This window comes from Chlamydotis macqueenii, chromosome 26 (assembly GCF_036417535.1).
Source record: "Chlamydotis macqueenii isolate bChlMac1 chromosome 26, bChlMac1.mat, whole genome shotgun sequence".
NCBI classification, from domain to species: Eukaryota; Metazoa; Chordata; class Aves; order Otidiformes; family Otididae; genus Chlamydotis; species Chlamydotis macqueenii.
In genome coordinates this window covers 2530883-2553960 of record NC_141581.1, presented here as the reverse complement: position 1 = coordinate 2553960, position 23078 = coordinate 2530883, and the positions used below count along the sequence as shown (strand labels likewise).

The 23078-nt window shown below is 46.4% G+C and overlaps 1 protein-coding gene across 1 annotated transcript; it reads right to left on the bottom strand.

Moving 5' to 3' along the window:
* On the bottom strand, window positions 1–22872 carry PIAS4 (protein inhibitor of activated STAT 4). The gene is made up of 11 exons (XM_086767381.1): window positions 22818–22872; window positions 19101–19536; window positions 11970–12054; window positions 10181–10222; window positions 9696–9786; window positions 9235–9363; window positions 9042–9147; window positions 5602–5675; window positions 5280–5440; window positions 1658–1788; window positions 1–725 (listed from the first exon to the last, which is right to left on the bottom strand). Exons 1-11 carry the CDS (start codon window positions 22842–22844, stop codon window positions 520–522), a joined length of 1488 nt encoding a protein of 495 aa, XP_086623507.1. The 5' UTR covers window positions 22845–22872; the 3' UTR covers window positions 1–519.
* Between the last annotated feature and the right edge of the window lie 206 nt (window positions 22873–23078).

Sequence of the window (23078 nt, the reverse complement as noted above, 5' to 3'; positions counted from 1 at the left end):
CTCACACGTCCAGCAAAAACTTTCGATTAATTAAGGAATGGTTAATCAACAAGACAATAAAAATGCACACAGCTTTGGAGATGCACAGGAGCGGGATGTCCTGTAGATCTGCAGGTGAACTGCACCGGTTCCAGCCGTCCTGGTGAGGGGCAGCAGAGACCAGCGAGCTGTGGATTCTGACTGCCTGGCTTAAGACACTTTCCTTACTTCAGACTCCAGTTCAGGGTCAGGCTTTGAGTGAGGTCGTTTTCCAACCAAGAAGCAGCTCAATGGTTTGGTTTTTTTTGTTTGTGGTTGGTTGGTATTTTTTTTGTGGTGGTTTTTTGTTTTTTTTTTTTTGTTTTTTTTTTTTTTTAAACTTTTTCTCTTGCTTTAATGATTAATTTGGAACAGGAAAGTCAAAGGAGATCAGGGAGGATGGGAGATGAGGTGGGAGAGGACATTCTCCCCCTCCTCCAGTTTAATAAGCACCAGAGTATTCAAGTCTGTCCATTCTGAGATTCAGAGCTGCTTCTGCAGTCAGCAGGCAGAAACTAAACCTTTCTCGTAAGAGCAGCGTCGTTTTGGTTGGGGTCCCTCATCATCGTCATCTTCATCTTCATCTTCCTCCTCCTCTTCCTCCGATGATGAGCTGTCCAGTGTTAAATCCACCACGTCAGCAGTGGCCTTGCCGTTCTCACCGTTACCGTTCGGAGTGGGCAACAGCCCGTTCACATCTGAAGAACCTGAAAGAGGTGAGCAGAGGACTAATTAAGACACTTCATGGCCAGTTGAGGGGATGCTCCGATACTCTTGGTCTCTCGTGGCTGCGTGGTACTTCAAAGATAAGATTTTTCAGTTGGAAGGGATCTACAACCACCATCTATTCCAACTGCCAGACCGCTTCAGGGCTGACCAAAAGTTAAAGTGTGTTGTCAAGGACATTGAGAAGCTTGGGGCATTCACCGTGACAGGCATGACCTTCCTCGAGGAAGCTTGTTCTGGTGTTTGACCACCCTCTTGGGAAAGAAATGCTTCCTTGTCAAGTCTAAAAGGCAAAGGGGTGCCTGAAACAAACTCTCTTCAGGCAGTTGCCTAAAAAAAAAAAAAAAGACCCAGTGCCACAAACCTGATGCTCTCTCTGGGGTGAGGACTCGCTACAGCACCCAACAGCGCCTGCCCGAGAACCAGGAACCGGCCCGGCCAAAGCAAGAAGCTACACAACTGCACTGCCGACCCCGTCAGCAGACACCACCGCAGCTAGAGGACCCAGCCTCGTGCGGGCCAGCCAACAGGCACACTTCCAGCCAAAATCATCTTTTCCCACAAAAGTAGTGCAGCGCTGCTCCAGGCTGCTCTGGCTGATGACATTTCAGGGGTCATTGCAGAGGTGCACATACTGACAAACTTGTTTGATGCCACTCTGGAAACAATCCAGCTTTGCAGAATAACCCCATTTGGGCCAGGCCCTCCTCCGCAGGGATGGGATGCGCCCTGGCCATGCTGTTCCTTTCTTGGAGAGGCTGAAAACAAAGAGACTACGCAGAGGAAGTTCGGAGACCCAAACTTGTGTTAAGATATCTCACAGCTTTTCCCAAGCCAGCTGGGGAACTCTGCTTTTGCAGTTTGTGCATGTTTCCTACAGCAATTTGAAGTCTTTAGCTCCAGAGATACTCACCTAGAACTAATATTGGACACTGAGGGCTGCAGCTCCGCTCTTTCTCAGCTCTGATGGGACACCAGGAGCCATCCACCAGGTACTCTATTTCATCCGCGTCTTCACATTCTGTTAGGATCTTTGACAGGAGCCTGGACAGGAGACAAGATGCCATCTATTAAGCTCGAGGCAATTAGCAGGACGTATTTAGTGAGGGGCCATCAACCTGGATCTTCACCTTAAACAGCCCTGAATTTAAAAGAAATTTGGTGCTGGCAGAAGGCTGCCAACAGACAGCCCTTGCAGTCAATGGCTTGTTTTATTTCCCATTAAACAAGTACAGGTTCTGACAGTGCAAACCATCCCAGTCCTTTCTGACAACTTACCTAAACCATGAACTAACATTTTAATTACGTGCAATTAGAAGACAGTCTTGCCTCTTCACCCAGTTTCCCGAGTCTGTGGTGCCGCTTCCAGACAGATGCCTGACGCCCCATCTAGGGCTGTATGCAGGTAGATTCGCACCGAGGCATCAGCAAAGGACAAAGTATCCTATGGCATCAAGAAATAAGCAATCCAACAAGCAGCACTTCACTTCCTTCCTATTTTTATTTCCCAAAGCCACCACAGCAGTCACCAAAACCATATATACAGCCTCCTGTAACAGGAAAAACATGTTCTCTGCTGAAAATAAACCCAGTGTAGATACCTCGATGTCAGCCATCTCTCATCACAGAGGCACTAACGAAAATGAGGCCCTTACTCTGGCTCACTGTGCCTCAGAAACCGGGTACAGGCTTTATTCCGCTGTGTCCCACCACTTGCCTGGGACGTTTATTTGGACATGCTATTGGAACCACTGTTCTGCAAGGCCTTATTCACCTCCGGATTTGAGCACTCCCCCTTCAGTATAAAGGGGAGCTAACAGCAAAATCTTACACGCTCAAGAAAACTATTCATGGCACACTGGTGGGAGAAAGGTTCTACTTTCTCCCAGCTAAAGAAGGAAAAGCGTTTCCACAGATGGTCCTGTCATCCAGCGGAGCAACCACCAAGGCTGCAATTCCAAAAAAGCTGACAAGACCCAGGGGATCTCAGACTCCACCAACCACCTCCCTCCTCAGGAGCCTACGCCCCTTTTTTGACTAACAGCATCCAGCTGAGTGCCAGGTTCCCTCTAGCTTACTTTCAGGGAGGTCTGAAGATCACCTCAGCCATAGAACTGGTACCGAAACCCAGTCTCGAGCACTGCAGAGCCGGGACAAAGAAATCTGCTGAGCCTTCACTAGTGACGACGACCTCCTCCTCGTCCGGGAGGGACAGGTGCATTGCTGACATGTGGAGGTTCCACAATCCAGCCCCTCACACCTTCCTCTTCAGTCTCAGCAGCCTCCTTAGAGATCTCAAAGGAACTGGATTTTCCTGTTGGTTTTGGCCAGAGGACAAAGCAAACAGGTTATCTACACTTAGGCTGCTTCACACTGTCTAAAAAGCCGCAACTCCTGGATCAAGTCAGTACCTACAAACACAGCAACGCTCGGAATATTATCAGCCAGGCCCTGGGAATATATCATCCAGGCTGAGACTCGTCTGCTTACTTCACTGCCTTGGGCGCAAAGGGAGCTGGACGCACCTGAACAATTTCCTCCCACTTTTGAGGGAATCTACAGAAAACTCTCCCTACTTTTGAAGCAATTTACGTTAGAGGCCAGTTACACAACCAGGAGGGTGGAGATCGTTTTCCAGAAGCCAAGAACCACGCATCTTCCTCCACCAGTCCTCAGGACTGCTCCTGCCTTGGCTAGTACCACTATGGAGGTCAGTGGTCCCAGCCCATGAAACGGGCTCTTGGCCTTTTGAGGCAACAAAGCTTCATCTGGGAGATTGGTGGAGATTACTGTTCACATTAAATTCACTCCGTGCTCCTTCCTTTACTCCTGGAAAAGAGCCAGGCAATTTATGGTGCTCTTCTCTAGAGATAGCCTCTGGAACCCGTATTTCTGGAGCTGACAAGCCTCGTTGCCAGGTTTCTGGTTTGCCTCAGGTGGCCCCTGCTGTCAGCCTCGCTCCTTCTGCAGTTTGCATATAGGGCTTCATCTGCCAGGTCTGCAACGAGGAGCGGGAGATCTCCTGCTTTTCACAGTAATTCTCTTGGCACACAACTGCATTTTTAAGCTCTCCAGTATCAAACCTCACTTAGATATATGAGCATCACCTCCAAAGTGTTCTTGCACTGCTAACTGTAGCACTCCAGCTCTCCTAGCTTATGGTGAGCCCTCCGCTCTTCTCTCTGGGAAAAAGACAGAGCAAACTCACTTGCTCTATAGTCCAGATATGGGAAACACCATTCCCAGACGGACAGGGAACCAGATGACAAGTCGAGTGCCAAGTTTAAAGCAACCTTTCCCCAGTTCACAGCAGAAGAACTCTTGGCAGGGCTCGGGACATGCATTTCTTGCCTCACCCTTTTCCAAATGCTGTTCAGAATTTACTTTGCTTTAATTCCCTCTTGTGCTTTCACAGCACTCCTCCAACTATGCCACATTCAGAGGAGACAGTAGAAAGAGAACATCCCTCATGCAGAAGAGACAGGGGCTGCCTCGCTGGGAACACTGAGCATGGGGATGCTGGTGTGGCTCTGTCCTTCTGGCCCACAACAGGGCAAGTCAGACCCAAATGCACAGCTGGGGCAAAAATTTCCAGTCTGCCCTTTGCAAACCCACTCTAAAAGTGCTCTAACAAAAGCTGGTTCCATCCCAGCACTCCCCATTTGCCTGACAAGTGCACCGGTGTCCCCTCCCACAGCCAGGAGCCCTCAGGGTCCTCTGAGCACCCCACAGCCCTGCTGCACAGGCTCAGCCTGCTAGCACAGATCAACCACCGAGTGTCCCCAGAGGAACTACAGCAGGAGGCCCAGGGAGCCCGGGCAGACCCACAAAGCCTCCAACCTGGATGGTATTTCCAAAGCATTTTAATTCTGTCTCTTCCGTGCATCCGAACCTGCTGCTTCCCCCCCCCCCCCCCACAAGGCATGCAAAACACAGAAACAGTCCTTGCTGAGGTATCCTTCCCATCCTTGACACTAAGATCTTCACAATACCCACGGGAACAGTTACAGAGAGTGTACAAGTACTGCATTTGTACCACTCTCTCAGGGGCTGCATGTGGCACAACTTCCAGTTCAATAGCTGGCAGAGAAGATCCCCCAATCACATTTACACTGTGCCAAGAATTGCTTGTGAGCTGATGAGCACCTCACACCAACAAGAAAACAGGAAGATGCTCCCTATCAAAAAGTCACCCTATTGGCTGCTTATAAAGTGGTTAATTCCCTGCAGTATGATATCGGTCAACCAAGGCAGCTAGTTGTGCAGGTTCATCTGCCTGATGAAGAGAGTGAGGCACTAAATGCTTGATTCTCAAAACTCTTCAGTGTAATACAAAAATTAAGAAAGGTAGACAAACAGTGAAGCCTTGCTCTAATACACCAAGACAAACAAGTCAGAATATTATGTGCCAGCAGAATAAGCTTCCAACTTTACGTGAGGCGAACTTCAAATCAGACACACAGACCAAAAGACAAGATGCTGCACCCAGCGGGAAAAAAGAAAGGGGCTGAGGACAGAGAAGTGTACGTACTCACCCATCAATTATTAGCTGGTCATAGGGTGCTGGTTTGTCACACACAGGGCACATCCATGTCGGCTTTTTCTCATTCATCTGTAGGTAGAAGACTGCATCAAAGCATTGCAGATGTGCACAGGTCTCCGCCCGGCAAGGGACAGACAGCCGCATCTTCACTAGCTGTTGAACCAAAGAGCAGAAGATCAGCGATAAAACCCACCCAAGCCTTCACCAGACACTTCTCCTCCCAAGCAAAACAGTTCATCAGTTTGCAAGGCTGCTCGGACAGTAGAATAGTGTTTCTTGACAAAACCAGACTGAAATATACTGCAAAGACTTACCGGACAGATAAGAGAGACACGAACACCCGTAGTGGCAATCTCACTGTCTGGATCCAAGCGTAGCTTCTCTTTTACTGCAGTAAGAGTAGAGGGCACAAAATTTAAGAGATGCAAACTCAAACCTCAGAAACAACGTGTAGCACAGGTCAAGCAGCTCACTGACAGCCCTTGGCTGCATATGAGTCATTTTCCCCACAGACGACAACCTCTGCCAGTCAGGGACAGAGGACACAGGAGACAAAGCTGTTGTACGGGACCAGGCTTGTGCAACCCGCAGAGCTCACTAGAGATGCTGCTTGGCTAGCCAAAAACCTTCTCCACGATGAGGCAGTTCGTGGTCTGCAGGCAGCTGGAGCACTTTCTGGTCAGCCCGGATCACCTTTTCTTACAGATCCCCCATCCCAACAGCCTAGCTCTCCCAGCCAAACTGCACATGCCGCCTCTCATCCAGGCAGACCAAACGAAGGAGCCGGGATGGGCTTAGGTGTTGGGATGAGGGCAACATCCGCATGCTATCTGCCAGCTACACTGTTAATGCTCTCTTAGCGACCCTTACACCTCTTATTTACAAACTACAGACTGGGCAGCTGGGGTAGAGGAAATCCCACTGCTGACCAGCTTTTTCATGTTAATATTACAGCAAGGCAGCCAACTGGGAGTTAACTTTGTCCCACTCTGGAGGGGACAGACACCCACATACCTGGACTTCCTGTATGGAGGGAAAGAGTGGGCGGACAGAGCTCTAGCACATGGCAAGACTTCTGGAACGAAGTCAGTTTAGGCTTATCTGATCATTAGTATAAGCAGAGTGGGTTTAATTCCCTTCCGAGATCAGTGGCAATAGGACAGGGTTAACTGCCTCCCCCTGCCCCCTGAAATTCAGAGAAAGTCCCCCCAGAAGTAAGCAAACACAGGATTCAGTCAAACTGACAGGAAACCACATCCCATTATTTCCCCACCTAATGAACAAGCCTCCTTTAGTGCTGCTGGGCTATAACTCTTCAACTTATATGCTGGCCAGCTCATTTATTCCAGCAGATTGTTTCACAGGAACCACAAACAGACCAGAGATACCAGGGCAGACAGCTCAAAGAGCAAGGCAGCCATGAAAAAACAGTCACAAGCAGCGATCCAGCATATATTTAGAAAGAATCAGATGTTAGGAAAGGAGTTAGAGAATCCTGCCCTCGCTGATGCATCCTGAAAGGAAAACCCAGAGGAGCTGCAGGCAAACCAAAAAGAGCAGCAACCATACAGGTCCTACACATGCAGGTCCTGCATCAAGGTGCAGAAACATAGAACATAGAAAATTAGCTTTAAACTACTACACAGCTCCTAAAGAGTAGCGGCTGCTAACGCTGCTGTCTGAAAAGGCCTTTGACACTTCCATCACCGTTTTTCTTTGGAGCAAGTCAACCATTTATTCTGACCTTTTCAGATCATAACAAGATGTTTCCAGACAATGAGGCTACATGCCATTTTGTAACACACAGCTCTAATTAGAGAGCGACTTCTCAGATGTGAATTTGGTGTTGTTTTCTTCACATTAGGAGATTTTCATTCAAGCTTAATCTTTTGTAAAGTTCTTTGTAAAAGCATTCTCTGTACATCAATTACTATGACACATGGGAAGGAGAAACAAGCATTTACTAGGACCTCCTGACTAGAATCAGGCTCTCTTAAGACTGCTTTTGGATCCACAGCCATGTCTGTAAGCATTTCTATCTTCAGACAGCGTTCCTACACTAAAGTCAACAAAAGCATATGCAAAGGAAGAGGAGCCAGCCCTGAGACGCAACCGAAATCAAAGGGCAGCTTTAGCGAGCACTGAGGGATATTGCCATGAACACGATACGGAATCATTTGCAGAACAGACCAGAGCTATAAAAGCAAAGTTTATAAGCTACTTGTGCCTGCCAGTTTCAGATGTCCAAACAACTTCCAAGCAGTAACAGGCCAAAGGAAGCAAAACAAGACAACATTCCTATTTGGTTAAATTTAAGGTCACCAAATGCAGCTCATCTCTGCCCCGAAGTACAGCCAAAGTGGTTAGTTATCTAACTCAGCAGAACTGGGGGCACACACTTGTTATTAAGTGGAAAAGGCAAGAAAGCTGCTTTGAGAACCTCCGCCTGCCACTCAGATTGAGAGGCCATTCTGCAAGTGCTCGCTTTAAAGGGAACACACTGCTGAGACCGGTTTCAAGAAGTGTCAGAGAAGAACGAGAGGATCCTCTGCAGTTTAGGACAACTCAAAAGCCAGCCTCAGCGCACTTCATTTAAGGTTCTGGTGAACAGCAAAAAAGGGAGCACAGCCAGCGCGAGGATGGTGGACACTTAACAAAGGGAAATGTTCATTTCTTATGTCAATAGGTAAGGGTTGGCTGTCAAAGCGGTCTAACGTGATCAGGACTGCCACGGACAGTGTTTGGTGTGGCACACAGATATAGAGGTGTTCAGCATCTGCTGCAGAAATGCTGCACTTAACACGAAGATCAAAAATTTGGCTGAAACAGCAGTGTGTTCCACAACGTGCATGACGCATGTGAAGACTGGACATGCCTGAAATCATCATCTCCCCTATGAACTACAATCTGTCTTCAAGATTATGTTTCTCATACTTGATAAGAGTTGTTTATAATCTGAACAGCATGTTTTAAAGACCATCACGACCCACGGTGTTAGCACTCCCATGTAGAACTAAATAGCAAGAACGCTCTCTCCAGTAACATTAAATAACTGGAAATCTTCCAGACTCTCATGAGCTGTAAGCCAGATTCTACCTTGGAAAAGTAATTTCCCTTCATTTTCAATAACGTTTTGCATTTGCCTCATACCATGATGATTTACCTGAATGGTCTAGGATAAGCATCTCTCGAGATCATCTCTTCTCTGAAGCTCTCAATGCATACGGAAGTGCTGGTGGTGAAATCCCACTGCCAGTCCCCAGGACTCACAGGGGGCTGGGGCAGCAGGACACTTTCACCAGGATCCCTTGCTCCAGAAATCTCCTTTGGAAATAGTGGGTCAAGGCCGAGGGGCTGTGGTAATGTTCGTCAGCCCATAATTACTCAGGTGAAGGCATGAAGCCATTCGCATCAGAACGACACCGGCCCTCAGCGGCACTCACCACGATACGACCTGGGGACAAATTCTAAATCCAACCACAGTGATTCAGAGCTTCTGCAGAGCCACGAGAAACACGCGCTGCAGAAGTGCTGCACTTGCACGCAGATTTGGGGCAACTTCACACAAGTGACATACAGCTTAGCAAGTCTGTTCAAATAAAAAGTGTTTTTATACAAGTGGAGGAAAGAAATTGTATAAAACTTGGCAGCTGTTCCCCAAGCACATTTTTAGCGGCCCGGCTATCAGGAATGCTGCAGTCTGACAGGCACACAGCAGACATCCCCGAACCACCTCATAAGCAGACATACTCACCAAGTGCTTTGCAGAGTTCTGGATGTTTGATCCCAATTGTTTTCAACCTTTGCAGCAGCTCTGCTGAGGTCATCTGCCGCACTAAGTACAGTCCCACGGAATAGCTCTAATGAGAGAAGGAAGGGAAAGAATGAGTGAGGCTGCTCTTTTGCACTCGCTTGTGCAGTTCTGTGCAATTTCCTTTGGCACGTACCTTCCCGTAATTGCCCCAGGTAACGGTGATGCGATTGGTCGCTGCAGACAAGTACATGAGATGGGTGAGGTTGATGGGACGACATGGCCTTTTAGGTTCCACTCCAGGTTTGTTTGATGGATAGTAGCCCTAAGGCAGAAAGATTAACTATATGGGTTTTTTTTCACTCAAGATGCTTGTATGTGAGTACATCTATTCATAGCTTCACTGAATTTTACTCACCCACAGTTTTCAAGGAGAGGGGGTAAAAGGGAGCTGAATAGTGAGACCAAGTACAAAGTAAAAAGGATTTGGTCTTTTTGCAAGAACAGTTTATTAACAACACAGCTAATCCATCAGAAAATTAGCTTTAAACTAAGCAGTGCTCTTTTATACTCTAGCTTCTTGTCTGCATTCACCAGGAAAACAATTTCCTTCTAAATCACACAAGTCCTTCACACCTCACGGCTGAGCTGACTTACCGGCACGGAGCAGTAACTATGATTCACTTTCACCGCAATGTTTGGAGGGTACTGATCCTCCTGAGGAGAACTAGCGTCTGTGTAACAGATTCTGCAAAGAAATTACACATCTCTCAATACCCTCATGCTGTTTGCATGTTGAAAGTTCTCTGCACATCAACAGCTACCAGCAAAACCACCACCACACCAACCCATGCTCCCTCATCTGGCCAAAGCAAACCCAACTCCACTCGGCTCTCCCAGGTGGGATGCAGGCTTGATACTTGGGCAGCAAAACCCGACACACTGCACTAACTCAAGCAGTACATGTAGGAAGAGCTTAGAAGAAGTTTAAGATGCTTGTGTTAGGCATGTGAACAAACAACTTACTCTAAGTTATCTTTGTAGCTATGAAAACCACATTGAAAGTCAACATATTTTGATAAAGCATTCCCTCCTCCCCTGTTCCGCACCTGACGTTAAGCCAACCCCATGCTCAGACATACCTTAGCACAACCTGAACTGATTTCACACCGGGCTGCAGCTCCCTAGTAAATTAACGGAGAAACAGAAACTTCAGATTAATTATATATATATATATAAAAAAAAACCAAAACACCCACAAAAAAAAAAAGCAACAAAAATCAGCTGCCACTTTTGCCAGACTCAATAGTTTTAGTTCTCAATTTTTTTTTTAAATATAAATCTTTAAATAACTATTTTACAGAATTTTATTAAAAATGTATAATTCCCCCTGACAATATCAGTGGTCCTATAATTATTTTTTTCTCTAATACACCATCCTACAACCTTTCTCTGGGTTTTCAAAACTGCAAAAGTGTCGGGTGAAAGATACCACTGTGCCTGGCATCCTTTTGCTGATTTGTAAGCACTTACGAAAACTAGGCTTCAAGGTCAGGTCTACCTGCCAGTGTTCTTTCAAGACTCTCTTTGTTCAATCGTTCAGCTAAAGCTGTTCATGCAAACCGAGGAACCAAGTGTCATGGCACCAGCAGAATAACCGTCAACATTGCCAGCTTCAGTAGAAATACTCATTAGAAGATTTCAGCTGGTACCAGGAAAGCAACATACCACAGAACAAGGGTATTTTATTAGGAGTTTTTATACACAAGTGCAAAACATACTCTAATTTCTGCACACAATGTGAGGTATTAGATAAGATCCCCAAATTAGTCTTGATTTGCCTCTGAAAGTGTTTCACATTCCAATTCAGTGTTTTAGTATAAATGCTTTGATTTTGGGGGTGGAAAGGATGGAACCTCAGTTCAGCTGACAGACACAGAAGCTGACCTGGCAGTTTTAAATCTGGGAGGAACACATCTGGATACCACCACAAGCAGTGGAAGAAGATGGACCTGTGCTGAGTGATTGTTCTAGACTCTCACTGAAAGCCCTGCTATGAAATATTTAAGTTGTGTTACCGACAGTGAAAATTTTCTCACAAATCTGAATGCACAGAGAAAAGAGCGTGAAAAATCAGCTACAACATGTGTAGTTTTTAATCACCCTTAAAGACTTGCGTGGTATATAAATTCCTTTCTGTTAAGCCTTCAAACAGCTTCCCCTGCACTGCTTCTGTTGACCTACTGGAATCGCAACAGTAGGATATTCAAGAAACACCATCTTTCTCCGACTCTATAAGTATGATTTTACTGTGAAGAGAAATATTTAAAGGTTTTACGCTTAGTTTTGGAGGACCAATTCTGCATCATTGTCCTTTCACGGCAGCAAGGACCAAAGGAGCGGGTCAGCAAAAGAGCCTTACTGCCTGCACTGACATTTCCTAGGCGTTTCATTGTTTGAATCAAAAGTTGCATCACGACAGAGGTCAGGGTAAATCCTAATCAGTGCAAGATGTTTTCTTATGCAGTTACTATAGTATCCTTTACAACAAGGAAGGTTTCTTTCAGATGCAAACAGCATTACATGTACAGCTTTTGAACTTTCGCTGCAAAGAAAAATCTGCAAATATTCACAACACAAGCTTAACAGAGAATTTAGGTCATCAACAATTTCATACTGTTTTCCCTGCCCAAACAGACTATTCAAAAGCAAGATTAGAGAAGCAGAAGTGAAACTTAAGGTCTTAGATGGGTAAAATTGTACCTCCCACCTCCCTCAAAGATATTTTCTTCACATGAGAGGTAGCCTGCCTGCTAACGTCCTCAAACAAACTGTGTTTCCTTACAGAGAACAAAGGCTTCCACAGACAGGGAGCACAGAGGAATTACACAGCTATATTTTCTTGAACTCTTAATACATAGCGAGAAGTACCTGGAATTTCTGATCAACTCCACTTGTCTTGGTGTCAATGCAAAAATGCACGGACTTTCCTGAAGTTTCTCATTATTCTGTGGAACTGAAGAGAAAAGAAAAAAAAAAAAAAAAAAAGACTGTACATCAAATTGACAATATCCAGCTCTTCCTACCATGGCGCTTTTTTTTTTTTTAAGTGTTCTGAGCTATGTTTACTTCTAAGTCTTGTTTTCTCCCATACAGCTGCACAAGAATTCCAACCATCATGCATTTTGTTGATTACAGCTTTGCTCATTTATTGCTTGCCTGTTTTGCTAGTTAGCACACTAATAGTACACAGTGCATTTGGACCTGCTTTTTTTTTTTTTTTTTTAATTCCTCCCCACCTCCGCCCCCCATAATCAATGAGCCAACGATCATGTGTTTATATAAGAACAAATCATAAGTGACGTCACAGTGTGGAGACTAGAACTCAAAGACGCATAAGAAGAGACCTATGCGTGGCATGAAAGCATGAAACCACCAGACTGATCAGACTGATTCTACAAAAGAAAGGAAATAACAACAAAGATCAGCTTAGATAATTTTAAAAAGCATCACAAAAAAAACATCTGTAAGAGACAAAACGTGACTTACAGACACATGACCTTGAGGGTGCCTTAACAGGTAGGGTGTTAACACTTTCAGAACACTTAACTGAGAATCCAGCACTAATTACCCTTTTATCCAGTCACAATTTTAAAATCAAATGCATTTAACATGGTTAAAATTAAGCTTGAGATGTGGAAAACTTACATTCCAACTTCCGCTTAGTACCTTTTATTACATTCAAACACGGTAAATTTTATTGTCAGTACACATTTCCAACTGAAGTCAAGGCCCTGAGCTGGTGAAAGTCACAGGATAAACACAAAGAAGAGGAAGTGATAAAATATGTATTTTTTTCTTTTTAGCAGGAATTGGATTTTTTTTTTATTTGCACCACTTCAATTACTAGTTTATTCAAAGCCAATATATCAGAATTTGAGAACTACAAAAAAGTGTGCTTTACTGTCTATGAATAAGATGAGATGAAGGAAGGATAAAACCTCAGCAGACCTAAGATCTTGGAAGACACGGTGACAATCTGATTCAATGACTACAGAGACTTCCCTTCGGTAACCCAGTTTTAAAAATGCAAAAAGAGCTTGACAAAGAAAAAAAAAAAAAAAAACAAGAAAATTAAGGTATCTTTATGGACTTTTCATAAAATTCCACCTTCTGTACAAATGTCTCTTGACCAAAACAGTCATCAAGAAGCAAAGCATTTCATAAGGACTGCTAGTTTTAGAAAGTGATGAATGATAACAACAACAAAAATTATTTTACTATTGTTGCTTAGATAACTGTCTATAGACACACTGTCATCCGATTGTTGAGCTACACAAAGACAAAGCAAACCTGATTAGGAAAGCTGAGAGGTTGTTCATGTGTTATTTTGCATTTTTATCAGCTCTCCCTTCTTTTACAAAATAAGCTCAAAGCATGCTGCCCACAGCACGGCCTGGCACGGTTAGAGGGTGCCATCAGCGCCAGAAGTCAAACCCTGTGAAGTATCCAACCGTTCTGGTTTTGTTTAGTGAGGTGGGGCTGCGGTGGCAGCTTCTGTAGGAAACTGCTGGGAGTTGTTTCCCCTGTGTCCAGTGGACTCGGCCGGGCCTAGTGTGGACCCGCTGCTGGCCAGGGCCGAGCCAATTGGTGACAGAATGTTCCCTGATAACACCTCTGAGATAACGTATTTAAGGGGAAAACAGGAAAAAAAAAGAAGAGAAAATGTGAAGATGCTGAGCAGGGGCAGAGAGGGGGAGGCGCGAGCCTTGTGGGCCTTGCACCCCTCACCCTCTGGCCTCCCGCTGGGCGGTGACTGGGCCCGACTCGGCCCGGCCTGGCTGAGAGAAGTGGAGAGATGAGAAGTGAACAAGATGTAAAAAAGATCCTGAGAGGCATCTGCCAGCCTGTTGTGAAGAATTTGTTGGGAGAGGAACGGCTGCAGACGCCAAGGGCAGTGCAGAAGGAGGGGGAGCAGTAATGCAGCTCCTGGCTGAGGTTCCCCTGCAGCCCGTGGTGATGGCCATGGTGGAGCAGAGATCCACCTGCAGCCCGTGGAGGACCCCACACTGGGGCAGGCGGATGCCTGAAGGAGGCTGTGGCCCGTGGAGGCCCCACTGGGGCAGCCGTTCTGGAGGGGCTGCACCCCGTGGAAGAGATGACCCACGCCGGAGCAGTTTCACAAAGACTGTGGCCCGTGGGAGGGACCCCACGCTGGAGCAGGGGAGGAATGTGAGGAGTTCTTCCCCCAATGATGAAGCAGCAGCGTAAAACAACGCGTGATGAACTGACCGCGACCCCCATTCCCTCTTCCCCCCTGTGCCGCTCGGGGGGGGAAGGAGGTAGAGATAATGTTAAGCCCGGGAAGAGGGAGGGGTGGAGAAGGTTATCGTGTTCCCTGTCTCATTCTCCTGCTTTGATTTTAGAAATAAATGAACAGTTTTCCCCAAGTCGAGTCTGTTTTGCCCGTGACGGTAACTTTAAGGATTTCTCCCTGTCCTTATCTCAGACCTTGAGCTGTTTTTCTTATATCATCTCTCCCTGTTCTCTCAGAGGGGGGGAGAGCGAGAGAGAGACCGCATAGTCTGGTCCTGATTGGGGCTGAACTACGACATCAACAAATTTTCTATCACCTCTCCAGCAAAATTTTCTAGCATCAAAACCAGTACACTATTGAACCCCAAACCAGGTAATTTGCTCATGTCTGCAACACACCAAGTAGTTGCTGACAACACCAGAAGCGAGTATCACTCGGGGGCTGAGGCTGAAAGACCATGGCTACCACGTACGGGACACGACGGGGGGTTTGCACAGCAGCCCTGGCTGCAAAGCACCAGCCACCGACGGGCTACGCAGTTCGACTGTGCAACCACCATTACAGGAGAACAAAACACAGTCAGGCGCCTACGTTTTCTCCACAGCTACTTAGTTAACAACTCTCCTCTTCGTGCGTGAAGTAAGAGACATTTTACCCCGACAAAAAACTGCTGAAGGGAAAACAAAAATCAAAAGATGTGGACTTAGGATGTGTCCATGCATGCCTTGTTTCCAACAGCAATTAGAACTGGATGCTTCGGAGAAAAGTGCAGAAGAACAAGCCCTGAAAGACTGGAAGAAAAACCTCCCTGAGACAGACCTGTGTAAAGACCCAATTCTCCTTCAAAATCTTAATGTTGGAAAATAAGCTTGAACTCCAGGAGGTACACTTCTAGAGTACCTAATCAACTATTTGTTTCTTTGCTGAGCAGCCAGGGAAAAAAAAAAAAAGTTTTTTTAAAGCTAAATATTTTAAGATAACCAAGTTTCATCCTTTCTCCAGGACAGACGTCTCAGCACACAACTCAGCCCCTTGACTTACAAAAGGTGATCAGTTTATCAGTTGGCAATAGCAATAAATCAATTTTTAAGACTGAGCTTGATCAGCAATCCTCAGAATGAGTCAAGACATAAAATTTCCAAAACCCAAAAGGATTGGCAAGCCATATTAAAGACTTTATCCCAATGTAATTGCAATGGATTCCCATTCTGAGAAGCCAAACTCATCTGCAGTTCTCGATCTGGCAGGCTGGACCATGCCACACAAAATAAGAACTACACTGATTCAGGGCTTTAGGGCTTCCCTGCGCCAAAGGGATTTTTGGTTTGTGTGTTTTTTTGTTTTTTTTTTTTAAGGTAACGTTACTCACTATTACTTATTGGCCAAAGTCACTAAAGGCATTATATACCCCTGGGAAAGAGAAATCATATTGTCATCACTGTGTCTGGAGATGCCAAAGACATCAGCCAGAGACGCGCTGCTGACAAGAGGCTTCTGTAGGGCTGAGGAGCTTGTTGTGAGTCCTCATTCACATCCCCACACCTCCAGAACAGTCCAATACAACACAGAGGGGTTCTTTTTGTTTGCTTGGGTATTTTTCCCCTCCTTCTCCTTGGCTACTGGACTTGCTCTGAGTAGACTGAAGGGCATCTGTGTTCACGAAGGGCCTGGGGAGAGGGGGCAAGTTGGCTGTATGGCATCTTATTTTTGTAAGCAGCAGAAGCACTCATTTTAACACATAATGCAGTTTGTTTAGGTGGATATATCAACACTGTGAGCATGTGCTTTTCTGGTATTCCTTGGAGATCACCCAACACAGTAGTGTTTGCTCTGTAGTAGGGGAATGGAGCTGCTTTTGTCACAAAACTGGTGGCCCCATTTACAGCAACTGAAGTCTGGCCTCAGAGGAGGGGGTTTGAGCAGCAGCTGTACTACTTCCACAGACAGAAGAGCAATGCCACTGCTGCAAGGCAGGTATTATCAAAAGGACAAAACCAAACAAAGCCTGTTTACATTCACAGTGGCAAGACCTCCCAGCCTACATGGCCTTCTGCTCCCACAGCTGCACCACAAGATCTCCTTTGGCATCTCTCCAGGAGAAGCCCAGAAGCCTCAGTATCTACAGTGAGTACAGGCTGTCACAGCTAACGTTCGGAACAAAACAATCATTCAGAATTCCTTACAGCACACTATCACTGTCAAAAACTATATTCACAAGGCTTTTTCCCCAAAAAGGTACCAGAGGATAAGTACACTATCAGCGAGGTGCTCCCATACCACAGAGCTCACACGAATGCGCCACTTGTTAGCTACTTAAAATACAACGCAGGAAAGATATCAGCGCTCATTTCCTCTGAAAAGGTATCTGATCAATCTTAATTTTAAGCCTTATCTACCCAAGAGAATTGCGGCAATTTCAGTAAATTAGAAGAATCCTTTCATGTTGGCATCCTTAGACCAAACCAGAAAGCTGCAGCAGAAGCTGTTTTCACGTAGATAACTCAGATGCTAAACTCAATACTTAAACTGACGGTGTGCAGTTACCAAATATGAGGTATTAGCTGGTTCACAATGGACCTAATCTATCTGCTTTTAGCTGAAGCCACCTTTGTCTACAAGTCTAATAGCAATTTGATACTTCTTCAGGGACTCTGCCTACATACCAAACTAGGCATCGCCCACCTCACCTTTGATCTCAAGGCAATAATCTCAAATAGGCAAGAGAGCCTTTTCATCAATAAAGATGCTTCCATTTGAAGTCTGGAACACATAAATTAAGCTTCCCCTACTCCCACCATGGCTCTATGCTTAAAATATCTCTTTTATAGCCTAGGGAAATGGGGTACTACAAGAGCAGCTGGGCATTTCTAAACGGATCCAAGATCTTAGGTCTCTTTCAGGTACTGCCGCATCACGACTTCCTGAGATTGACAAGGAGCTTGGTCCAAACACAGAATGGGAAATCTGGGCAACAAAGCGTGAACGGGTGCAGCTTCCATATGGAAAAAACACTTCATTTTCCTCAGAGCACTTTCTTTTATCAACCTCCCACACTAAGCAGAGCCCTCTATAAGGGTAACTTCTAACATCAGAAGTAAGTCCAGCACCCAGCTGTTCCAAATTCTAATGTCGCAAGTTACTCCAGCACCCAGTTGTTCCAGGTAGCAGCGGGGAGCAGTCGATATCTATGCAGTGTTGAAGTAACCCCAGTTTTACAGAGAAACAAACGCTCCTTTATTCACATCAGTGCAGGCAGAAGGAATTATAGTTGCAGGTCACCAGGTTGGGAAAACTAAACAAGTGCCTAAAAGACGTCGTTAGGTTCTGAACAGCTGACTGGGACAATGAAGACTGAACATCTGTTCATACCCAGATACTCACCAGCAATCCCCCACGGCGGAGCTGAAAACACTCGCATCAAAACAGAAAATTAGTCAAATATGCTTTAGGGAACAAGCAGACCCGAGGGAGGTGTCAGCTATCAGAGGCGAGATACTAAATTTAATGAGACTTCAGTTCTGATCTGATGTAGAAAATTTAATGTCAACTTTTAACAAAATCTATTAATTTAAGTACATCTGGGCTCTCCTCGTATCTCTGGATGTTTCCACCTCTTTGTTTTCCTTCAAAATACTACATTTGTGTTCCTGACTAACAAATGCCACCCCACATTTAAGACTGAACTAACCCATTTAGAATATTTTAGCTGCCTTGAGCAAGGCAGTAACCCCTTGACTGTTTCAAGGGTCACAGCATTAGTTACATACAGTCTGATGAACTAGTAATATTTTTTGTACCTGTGCAATCATATCTTCATCCATCTTTTTCTTCCTCCAATCCACACGCACATCAAACACTTTTTCAGCAAAGACAGAACAGCTTCTCAAGCCCTAGGTTCATTTTGTAGTGAAGCCTGATATTACCACCTTGACTTTGAGACATTGTGGCTCAGCAGCCTACAGTGATAATTCTGCTCTGTATGCACTGCCTTTGCTACAAGAACATTATATTTAACATCCATGACTATACTGTTTCTCAGAATTAAAATAATGAAAAATCAGACTCCTAGCTCCAGGGTGGGAAAAAGCACTTTTGGTTTTCCTAGCTGGCCCTCAAAATACTCAGCATCATGTACAAGTAACTGACAAGCACGAAAAAAAAAAAAAAGAAAATAAAAGAAAAGAAAGAAATACTGTTTGATGTGTGTACCACCCTCTTTCATCCACAGGAGGCTTTAGGTCAGGTATTTTAAGCACTGAAAAATAGCATTAGTGTAGAATATGCCAGCATTCTTGCTTAGCACAGGTGCAACACCAACACAGACAGATTTTCATCGGTATACTGCCAAATTACGGAGACGGAAGGCAGATTATGATTCAGAGCGAAAGACTGCAACGTGCAACACAGCAGCATCCCAACAAAAGACATGAGCTACAGCCAAACAAGTCAGACTTTCAAAGTACATCTCAAAGTGACCACATTCCTGTTCTAAGGCAAGTGAAAAAAAGAAAAAAAAACAAACAAACAAAAACCAACAACACCCACAAGCTGGATTATAAATATTCCTCTCTAAACTCTAAGTATGAGGTGAGACAGGAGGGCATCCACCACCACATTAACCAATCTCTCCTCTGTCACATGACATTACAGATCCTTGAAAACACTGCCACGTTCTGACAAACTTGGTTCACTTCTGTTCCCCAGATCAAGTCCATCACACGCGCACCAGCATACTGGAAACTCACTTAATTCCGTCGGCTTCAACAGTTCGTCCAGGGTCGTGTAGAAGGGAAGTTTCACCAGCCGAACTTCAGGCTTCGCAACTTTGGGTGGCAACCTTCCCAGTCCGTTAAGGTATTTCCCATAGAGCGCAGGATAGTCAATATTAGTAGTGGAGATAGAAGTCCGAGCAACGGTGCTCCCGCGGTCGTACGATGAATGTATGGAGAGTGTCTCGGGTGACCGGTGCTGCTGCGGCTGAGGTTGCGCAACTTCGGAGCTCTTCTTGGCGTAGCGAGTCTCATAGAGCTCCTTAATTTTCTTGAATACTTCAGGGCTGCAGTCAAATTGGACCAATTGCAATGCTCTGGTGACTAGTTCATGTTTAAGTCCGCTTTTACTCCTGCCAACAAAACCCAGCAACATCTGAAGATCTGAGACTCGGAAACTCATCACCATGTTCTGGGGGATAAAAAATTAAAAATGTTCTTACAGTTATAAAAAGGCAAAGTGTCAGATTGCACTATACTCTACAACTGGAATCCAAAATACCAAAAAATCCCTTATAAGAAAGGCACCAAACCTTCTGTTCAAACCAGACGTTATTCATCTGACCAGCATCCCATTTCTTAGGTACTTGTTAGAGTCAAGCAAATACAGCGACCATCATCAACTGAAACATCATCAAAATCAGAGAAAGACTATGATCGTAATCAAATTACTCAAAAATCATCTGTGATAAATACTAGGTTATCCTCAAGGCAGGTCGACTGTAAGCAAGAGTGACCACAAAGGAAAACATCTCAAACAGCACGCCTCTCGCATGAAAGAGCACATCAACCCCTTTAGCACAGAGGCTCAAAGCATCCAAACTTCCCAGGCACCTTTGGGTAACAGAGCTACATTAAAAACTTCATCTCAAACGTTATTAGCGTAAGGCAAGGGAAGAAAATGAATGTGAACTGGAAGGCAGATGACATTTAAGTGAACTGGGGACATCAATCCTTCGTACTGTACTTCAGTGCACCTCTATACTATGTGTACAGACAAAAGACCTTCCAGAATCCTTCCTACACACACAGACTCTTTAAAAAAAAATAAATAAAAAATCATGCATTTTAGACCACAGAAAGATATTAAAAGACTATCAGAGACAGCAATACGTTCCCATGAGAACAATGCCTCTGGACTCTGTTTAGGTGCTCTGCCAAGCACTCCCCCATGATCGCAGCCAGTGGCTGCATTTGCTGTTGCACTGGTACTATCAATTTCAGTGTTTTGATAAGCAGCAAAAGAAAAAAAAAACTACCTCCATCTTCAAAAATTCACTCTCTTGCTGCTGTGGAAACTAGGAAGGCCTGAAACTGCCAGCAGATTCAAAGACCATACGACATTATACAGCAACTTTCCATCGGACTAAGAACTAGAAATTATTTCTGTTAAAACTCCTGCCAGAGCCTGGCGAGACTGATGTTTCAATCCTCTCTTACGACAAAGCAGCATTATGAACGCACAAGACAAGCTGATCAAGTATGTGTTTCTGAAAATAGACTTGACAGGTACCCAGACGTATGCACTCAATATCCGCCCTGGTCTGTGGGAAATACAGAAATTCAAGAAGAAATACCAGTTATCCCATAGTTAAAAAAAAAAAAAAAATATCAAAACCAAAACAACCAGAAGCAGAGACCCAGCAGGTCTCTTTTCCCCAACCTATACTCCATACTTGTTTGTGGATTAAGTAATGGTACTGATAAAAAAGCGTAAAAGTTAGATTTCTGTGGAAGTTAACAGGAGTCTTGTAATTTCCTGGAATAAAACAGTCATGGCTTTATTTACTTATTTTTAATTAAGAAAGCAACTACTGACTCCAGAAACATTTCACAGCCACTTTTGCCTGTGTGGGAACTAGACTACAAAGAAAATGTCATTTTATTTTCTCCTTTTTTCATGAAATCTGTCATTTTATCCAGAAGCCCAAAAGATGTTACACAAATGTTACTGGCTGTAGTTAAAATTTTTGACAGTTGCGATGTGCCCCAAAATACCTTTGATGACAGGGAAAAAAAAAGGCAGATAACTTTAAAGAGGAGAGAAAGGATGACTGATTGCCAGAAAGTCAGGATTCAAGAGATCTGGATTCATGTCGCTGCTTCACTAGATATCACTTGTGCAACCTTGGAGAAATCTACTTTCTGTGTCTCATTTTTCTCCAAAACGGAGAGCGCCTTGTCTTCTCTGAGGAACTTTCAGGATAAACAGCATATTTGCAAAGATAAAAACATCAAGGCAGTACAAATACTTCAGCAGTGCGGCACTGGGGGAGTCACAAGAGCACAGCAGACACATCGCTCCTACACCACCAGTGACTTGGGACTGTCGGTGCATAAAGCAGAGTTTGATCTGATAGTAGAAGGATGACCAGATTTGAGCAGTAACAGAAGAAGCAGCTTCGCATAAAGAAAACCTGTCACTGAGGCTTGGACCTGCATGATGGTATGAGTAGTAGAGAGGCCACGTTAACTACTGAGATCATTAACGCCAAAGCCTGCTCCTCCTTGTGAGGAAGGCTTGCACACAGCCCATCAAACACCTGCTATGGGGGCAACCAGGACACCTCCAGAGAGGTCCTGGGCTCAGCTCACAACACTGAGAGGGGCCCCAAAAGCACAGAGAGGGCAGAGCCTCCTAAAACAAGCCTCTCCCAAATGTTATTTTTGCAGCCACATCCTCACCGATGAACTGATCCTGCAGGCGCTAAACGCTTCCCATCCATTGGCATTGCCCAGTACCACCCTTAGCACCAGCTTCCCCATGACACCGTTGGGTGAAGCCCACTCAAGCATCGCCAGCCAGTCCTCTGCACTGCCACGCACCAACAGCGGGACACAGAGAAATCTCAACTCCCAGAGGGGCATCAGTGAACGGGGACCCAGAGGGAAAAGGAGAAACCCACAGCACAGTGGGGGCCCATTGCTCCAGGAGGCCCGATGGGGTCACAAGACACCTTGGAAGCCCCACACAACTTCAGGCACAGTTGCTGCAAAGAAATGTCAACCTCATCCCATTGTGAGGGGGCCTCAGAGGTCACGCCAGGCCCCCGCGCCATGGAGAGACAGACGGCTTCTCGCCCAACACCAGGCACGGCTCCTCGCTCCGCCATCCTCCCCAGCTCCCGAGCCCTCAGCCCGCCGGACCCGACGGGACAGCTCCACTCCGCGCCCCAAACGCCGCCCAGCGCACCCGAGCCCCGCCGGCCGCGCCCCCAAACCGGCCACAGGGAGCCCAGGGCAGGCCGAGGAGGGGAGGCCGGGCACGACCGGCCCAGGGCTCCGCGGGGAAGGGGCGAGGGGCCCGCGGAGCACGGGAAGGAGCTCTGCGGGGTGAAGCCACCTGCGGTAAATAATCGCTGGGAATTAACTGCGGGGGAGGCCGGGGCCCGGCCCGGCGGCTCAGGGGCAGCCCCAGAGACGGGCGGCTCCTCGGGGCTGCAAGCCCGGCCCGGCAGGAGCTGCGGCCAGGCCCGGAGACCGGGGCGGGGCAGCCCCTAAGGTAAAAAAGGCGGCGGGCGAGGGGGGAGCGGTCCTGGGGCGCCGCCCCCCCCCCGGCTCTGACCGTCGGGGCCGGAGCCGAGCCCATACCAGCCCGCCCGCGGTTCCCCCGCCGGGTGCCGCCGGGTGCCGCCCGGCCCTGCGCAGCCCGGCCCAGGCCCCACCGGCGGGGCGGGGGCACCACTCACTCACTTTTGCCTCCACCAGCTCCGCCGCCATCTTGGCCTCCAGCGTCCACCGCGCCGGGAGCCGCCGCCGAGTCACGTGACGCTGGCGGCAGAGGGAGGAACCGCCAGAGGCACGCGCCACCCAATCCGCGCGCGCGCTCTTCTCCCCGCGGGCCGCGGCCTCTCGGCGCAGGCGCAGTGGACCCGCCCCGCCCGACACCGCCTTCCCGGGTGGCTTAAAGGGACAGCGTCCCGCAAACCGAGAGAGGGGAGCGGCGGGCCTTAG

Bases quoted from the DNA above. Each gene is read 5' to 3' on its own strand.
- PIAS4 (XM_086767381.1), bottom strand. From the start codon at position 22,844: ATGGCGGCGGAGCTGGTGGAGGCAAAA. The intron at 5,676-9,041 runs GTGAGTATGTCT...CTCTTACTGCAG, and splicing joins AGAACTCTGCAAAGCACTTG to TAAAAGAGAAGCTACGCTTG. The intron at 1,789-5,279 runs GTGAGTACGTAC...TCTCCTGTCCAG, and splicing joins GACCAGCTAATAATTGATGG to GCTCCTGTCAAAGATCCTAA.